This window comes from Galeopterus variegatus, unplaced genomic scaffold (assembly GCF_000696425.1).
Source record: "Galeopterus variegatus unplaced genomic scaffold, G_variegatus-3.0.2 Scaffold10750, whole genome shotgun sequence".
NCBI lineage: Eukaryota > Metazoa > Chordata > Mammalia > Dermoptera > Cynocephalidae > Galeopterus > Galeopterus variegatus.
The window spans coordinates 43316-49833 of record NW_007736861.1 but is presented as its reverse complement, the minus strand read 5'-3'; the positions used below and the strand labels follow the sequence as shown (position 1 = coordinate 49833).

Genomic DNA, 6518 nt, shown 5'->3' with positions numbered 1-6518 from the left:
TAGGCAGAATGATACTGCCTTTACAAGAGCTTTGCTACTACGTCACTGTCAGAGAATAAAATCATGTGAAGCTTGGAGAAAAATTTCAATTGATAACCAAGACCATTTGAACGAAGAAGCTGCCTTGGGGCTTTCAACATTACAAAATCGATTTTGTGAGTGGCCTACCATCTTCAGGCTATAAACGATTTCAATGGAAATTAAGAATAACCTCTAATATGGGTAAAGTAGGTCTCAACCCAGTTCAAAAGACCATATCAAGAGGACATGTGCATCAAAAGAAAAACAAAAACAAAAATTCATTCATGACACAAAGGAAAATGGGCAAACGGAAATGCTGTACTTGGCTCCCTTCCAGATGCCACTTAGAGGCAGAGTTAGGAGAGCTGGGCCAAGAGGGCAGATGATGGTCCACGAAGCCTGTCAGAGCCCGGCTGGTCATCAGGATCTGCCAGGGTTGCTCCTCCTCCTTGACAAGGAAGGGAAACTACCCTCTGCAGCCTGAACCCAAGCTGCAGCACACTGCCTGCAGGAGCTTTACCACTGCCCCCCAGGTCCTGGCCTGGTTGAGTAGCATGCAGGAGTCGAGCATGTGTGGCAGGAGCTTGTATTAGCACAAGCCACACCACGAAGCCATTATTCAGGGGAGCAACATGATATATTGTAACTGCTCCCATCATCTCAACAGGCATCATTTTAATGGGTCTGTTAGAATTTCTCCCACTTGAAGTTAAAATGACTCCCATTTCAATGGAAATAGGAGAGTCTTCATTCATAGGCTTACAATTCACCCATGGCAGCTGCTAGACACAAGAACAAGAGAAGTGCCAGGCAGGCCACAGCTGATTTTGTCTTTCCAGGCAATTGCTCCGTTTTATAATTTGTCTCCTCTTAAAACAAAGAGATGAGCAAGTTACAAATATAATTACTATAATATTGAACAAGCCATCACACATGCCATGAATGCACTAAGAGAAGACTGCTAGCTTACCTCTGGCTCTGTTAAGGTCGCTTCATCTTCAGTGGAGTTTGGTAAAATCGCCCAGGTTATGTTGGCACTGGCTGATGGCAAAGAGCCAAGTGTCCCATTTTTCAGCTGCTCTGTGGAATGTGACTTGGGCCCATGCCATCCCAGGATGTTTTCTGAAATAAAGACCTAGAATGATGCCAAATATTTTCCAAAGAAAACGTTCATAGCTCACGATCTATTTGTACCTCACTGTACAAGGAGACCTACCTAAAATGGGCCCGATGCAATACATAGTGGGTCTTGTTTTCAATGAGGTGCTGCTGTGGACTGATTGAATTGTGTCCCCCAAAGTTCATGTATTAGAAGCTTAATCCCCACTTTAACTGCTGAGGCAGGAAATCCTATTATGGTGATTGAAAGGTGGGGCCTTGAAGAGGTGATTAGATTATAGGACCGTGCAGTAGTGAGTGGATTAATAACGATGGTCAGGGGTGTGGTTCTGAGGGCTTCAAAAGGAGAACATATGAGAGTTTCTCTCTCTGCTCTGGCATTTTCTGCCATGTGAGACCCCTGCACTGCTGTAAAGCCACCACCGAAGAAGACCCTCACCAGATGTGTTCCCTGGACTTCGGACTTCTCAGCCTCTGAAACTGTAAGCAATAAATTCCGTTTTCTTATAAATCACCCACAGTTCCAGGTATTCTGTTATACAACAGAAATGGATTAATACAGGTACCAAGTGTAAATTCTGATCATCTATTTATCAACTAGTTTCTGTAAGGATCAGAATCATCACAAGCTGTTTATCTCTGCAACCCTAGACAAAAACAATTCCCATTTTACCGAAGTCAGATAAAGGTGTTTTTCTTACTTTTTAACTTTTAAAAAATATTTTTAAATATTTACAATAAAAACCAAAAGTCAGATTTTATCAAAAACAGGCTGCCGAAAATGTGGTTTGAATGCTAACTGACCTAATGACTAAGGCTCAAAAAAGATGCCTGCAGGTTAACGCGCCTTCAGACCTGGCTGGCTAGGTACGGCAGGTGTCAGGAAGCCCATCACTAAGAACAGACGTATTCATCCCATTCTAGAAAGAAACACCTTTATAAATACTAACCTGGCAAACTAAAAGCATTTTTCTAATCCTCCCTCAACTCCGGTGGGGGGGGGGGGCGCCACAGAAGACTTTCTACTCTAATACTGTTTTTTTTAAGGGCCACTTATTATTACAGCATATTTTGATATGCTTACTAATGGGGACAGGAGTAATCAGAGGTAGATTTCTTTCCCCCATAGCAATTCTGTCATTAGAATACATAGGTTTCAAACTTAGCTGATTTACTCTGGAAATTCTGTTCTCAGTCTACAAGCAGGTATAAATGATAAAAGGTAGAAACAGACTCATGTGAATTAGAACTCAACCTTTCAGGGTCTCAGATGTTCCATTCACAAAGTAATCATATTCATCAGCCTTTTCACTAGAGCTACTCAAAGAAAAAAATCTATAAGTATCCCACACTTTTAACATCCCAAGGGAATCTGGTTGACAGAAGCAAAATAACAGAGGCAGATGTGCTTATGCATGTGTGTGGCTGTGCACGGTGTTATCTAACCCATCTACATTTTGATGCAAAAGGCTTTTTTAATGTCAAGTGTTAGATCACATAACTTTGCTGCTTCAAAGCTTCAAGTGGCTTCTTACTACAGCTGGAATAAAATCTAAACCTCCTGGCTTTCCTCTGCAGCGCCAGAGCCGAGCACTTGCCCAGCCTCATTCCACGCTCCTCTTCTCGCTGCTCACTATGCCCAAGCCTCGTGGTCTTTTTCTCTGTTCCTCAGATGAGCCAAGTTCATCAACAGTCTTAGAGCTTTGTGCATCACTTCTCTCCAGAGTGCAGATCCTCTAGTCCTTCACATGGAGGGAGGAGGCCTCCTGCGCAAACCCAGGGGTCAGCTAAACATCACTTGCTCAGAGAGGCTTTCTGGGACCTCCTAGGCCAAAGCAGCGCCCAAAGGCACTCCTGCCACACATCACTCTGTTGACTGTCTTCACAGGTCTTAGCACTATCTGAACCCGTTCAGCTCACTCATTTACCTATCATCTCTCTCCTCCCCAGAATGTCAGCTCCTAGGGGCAGGGACCATACTGCCCTTTCTCACTGCTGTGTCCCCAGAGCCTAGAACATGGTCTGACAAAGAGTGCACTCAGTGCACATGTGCTGAACAAATAGGTGACTATTGAGATAGTAAATTTCAGGAACAGTGAATTTATAGTTTTCTAAAAAATAAAAAATGGCAAAAAGAGACAGAAAGTAGAATGGTGGGTGCCAAGGGTTGAGGAGTGAAGGGGAGAAAATGGGGCGTTATTGTAACATGTGCTGAACAAATAGGTGACTATTGAGATAGTAAATTTCAGGAACAGTGAATTTATAGCTTTCTAAAAAATAAAAAATGGCAAAAAGAGACAGAAAGTAGAATGGTGGGTACCAAGGGTTGAGGAGTGAAGGGGAGAAAATGGAGCGTTATTGTGTAGTGGGTTACAGAGCTTCAGTTCTACACGATGAAGAGTTTTGGAGACCGGTCACACAACAATGAGAACGTGCTTAACACTACTGAAATGTACACATAAAAATGGTTAAGATGGAAAGTTTTACGTTAAATGTATTTGACCACAATTTTTTTTAATGGCAAAAAGGCATTTATATAGCAGCCCTTGACATCATTTTTAAAAAGGTGAAAAACTCATAACACTAAAACCAATGGCTGAAGGATAAGCTAACACCAGAATGTGAGAGGAATCTCCATAAATAATAAGGCAGATGCAGCTGGACTAAGAAAACCAACCAGGATTTGAGAAACGAGAATAAGAGAAGGATAGACGTTTCTTACCTGTCCTGCTGACCCACTCCTGCCTCAGAGACCTGGAATTAGATTCAGATCTTAAACACTGGGCAGCTGTTCCATAAATACTGGGTACCACTTTACAATTTTTTTATTTTACTACACAAGTAGTAAACGTCCTTTAGAGTAGTTAGAAAATCTTAAAAAGCACTAGGGGAAAAAATGAGAGCTGCCTGCCCAGGCACCCAGGGCAATGCTCCCCCAGTACTCCCTCCCCTCCATGCCACCATCATGCAGAGATGGTAAGTGGGACACACGAGGTGGGGGCAGAGTCTTGCCCCACCAGGGTGCACTGCATCCTGGGAAAGACAAAGGCCCGGACAGGACGAGGAAGGTGCAGTGCATGCTGGGGAATGTAGCTCTCTGTGCACTCTATGGACTCAGAGTCTCAAAGAACCAATGAGTGAGCACAGGGGAGAAGCCCATCTCAGACCAGTCCAGCTGCTCTAAAAAATGATCATGGCTTCAGGAGTCTGAAGAGACCTGTCTCATTTGGGAATGAAGGAAAAAATTCTAGCATGGAGTGAATGAAAAGGGCTGTACAGCGCTTGGGAAAAGAACGTTATTCTCAGGAAGTCTTAGAGGAAGAAAAAGTCTCCGAAATTTTTAACATAGTATCAGAGTAAACACCAGGAAAGGTGAATCCTCCACACAATACAGGTTAAAGCTCCATCTGTGAAATAACAGAAAGCCAGAAGAAGAAAACAGGCCGAGGTGAAAAGGGAGATGGATGCATCTAGGAATTACGAAGAAACTAAATCAGTATTAGCAGAATTAAAATTAACATGGAAACCAGGAAAAGTTAGAGTCAACACTGTAAACATGCAATGTGTTGAGATAAGGAAGTTCTACCAGTGTGCAGCTGCAAAAGACACAGGCGAAGATCATGAGACAGGACATAACAGAGAAGGTGCAGAACAGAGATCCAAGAGCTAGAGGATCAGTGTTCCTGAAGGAGGGAGACCAGACCAACAGACCAGAAATAATAAAGAATGATGTAAGTAAGCAGGTCCTGAGCTGAACAGAGAGCTACAGGGGCTGCTGAAAGGATCCGCCACATTCCAGCAAAATCAGTGGGAAGAAACTCACACCTAGACACAGCTTGGTGATATTTTCTCAGGTTTTTTATTACTGAAATTTCAAACACATACAAAAGTAGACAGAGAGAATAGGATCCCTAGCTCATGAATTTGGAAAACATTTTTTAATAACAAAAATCAAGAGAAAATTTTTCCAATCATGTAGGCAGAAAAATTAGACCTTCCTGGAAGGAAAAAAATCGGGCTAAGCTTCAATTTTGCTACAACACTAAATGCCAGAAAAAGAAGAGATGAACAGAAGAATGCAAACAAAAGTCTACACATTTGGAGTGGGGTTGGGGGCTGGGGAATCATGCTCACCCCCAGCCAAATTATCTTCTCTCTAGTAAAAATAGCCAACATTTATTAAGCTCTTGCTAGGTGCCCAGGACTACTGTACGTACTTCACATGTACTAACTCATCTCATCTAATGGCGACCCCATGAGGTAGATACCACTATGCCCATTTGAGAGATGAAAAAACAGGCATAAAGAGCTGGTAAGTGGTAGAATGAAGATTAAAACCCAGGCAGCCTTCTCCGGGGCCCATACTACACTCCACACCATGTGCCTGCTCAGCAGCACTGCAGAGGCTCAGAAAAATTCAACCCTTTTGGGGGAAAAAATTACTTGGAGACATTTACAATACACAAAGAAGCAGAATTAAGAACTCAAGAATAGGAAAGTCACCTACAAAAAGACTCATAGTGAACCATAAACCCAGGGAAACATAGCTGAGAAGGGCCAAGACAAAGGTCAGGCGAAAAAGACACTTGACTCAGGTGTAAAATATAAGGAAGCTCCAAGAAACTCAGCAGTCAGTAGTCAAGATAAATGGTAATTTTAATAATGTGAAAGAAAGAAAAAGATGGACAGATGGATGGAAGGAAGGGAGGGAGGGAGCGAGGCAGATACACTTGACCTCACTTGCTTCGTTCTAATCTTCATCCTTTCCAATTCTGTCTGCTATAAACTGAATGTGTCTCCCAAAATTCTTATGCTGAAGTCCTAACTCCCTGTATGACTGACTATATTTAAAGACAGGGCCACTACAGAAGTAATTAAGGTTAAATGAGTTCATAAGGGTAGGGCCCTGATCCAATAGGATGTATCCTTAAAAGAAAAAGAGGGACCATAGCTCTGTCATTCTCCACATACATACATCAAGGAAAGTGTCCGGAGCCATGGAGCCCGGCTGTTGCCTGCCCAGGGTCATGAAGCCCTGCTAATAGCCTTCTCACACTAAAGATATAATGCTGTGACCTTTCCGCCATTTTCTCCTTCTTACTGCTTGCACAGCCCTAGGCATAGATCACCTGCTGCTCTGCTTTAGATAGCTGAGAAATGTTCCATTTCCCTGAATGATTTGCCCTGTGGTTTTTCCCAGAAAACATCTGCATACTTAATTATCTGCTGATTCCCTCCTGCTGTCTATATAAACTGTGACCTTCTGGCTAATAAACGAGACTTGATCAGAATACTGTCTTGTCTCCATTTCTTGCGTCTCTTGTCCCATCCAATTCCTACTCCCCCCTCCAGGGTCCTCGTTGAATATCCCGCGGGTC

The 6518-nt window shown here is 42.9% G+C and overlaps 1 protein-coding gene across 1 annotated transcript in view; it reads right to left on the bottom strand.

Annotated features, from left to right (window-relative positions):
* Positions 1–377: 377 nt before the first annotated feature.
* The window catches only part of NAALADL2 (N-acetylated alpha-linked acidic dipeptidase-like 2), a 48362-nt gene continuing 42221 nt past the window's right edge, over positions 378–6518 (bottom strand). Inside the window, exons 2-4 of the mRNA XM_008594417.1 lie at positions 2396–2457; positions 992–1143; positions 378–803 (exon numbers count right to left, since the gene is read on the bottom strand). Coding sequence (XP_008592639.1) covers positions 378–803; positions 992–1143; positions 2396–2457 — 640 coding nt within the window. The remainder of the gene's footprint in view (positions 804–991; positions 1144–2395; positions 2458–6518) is intronic.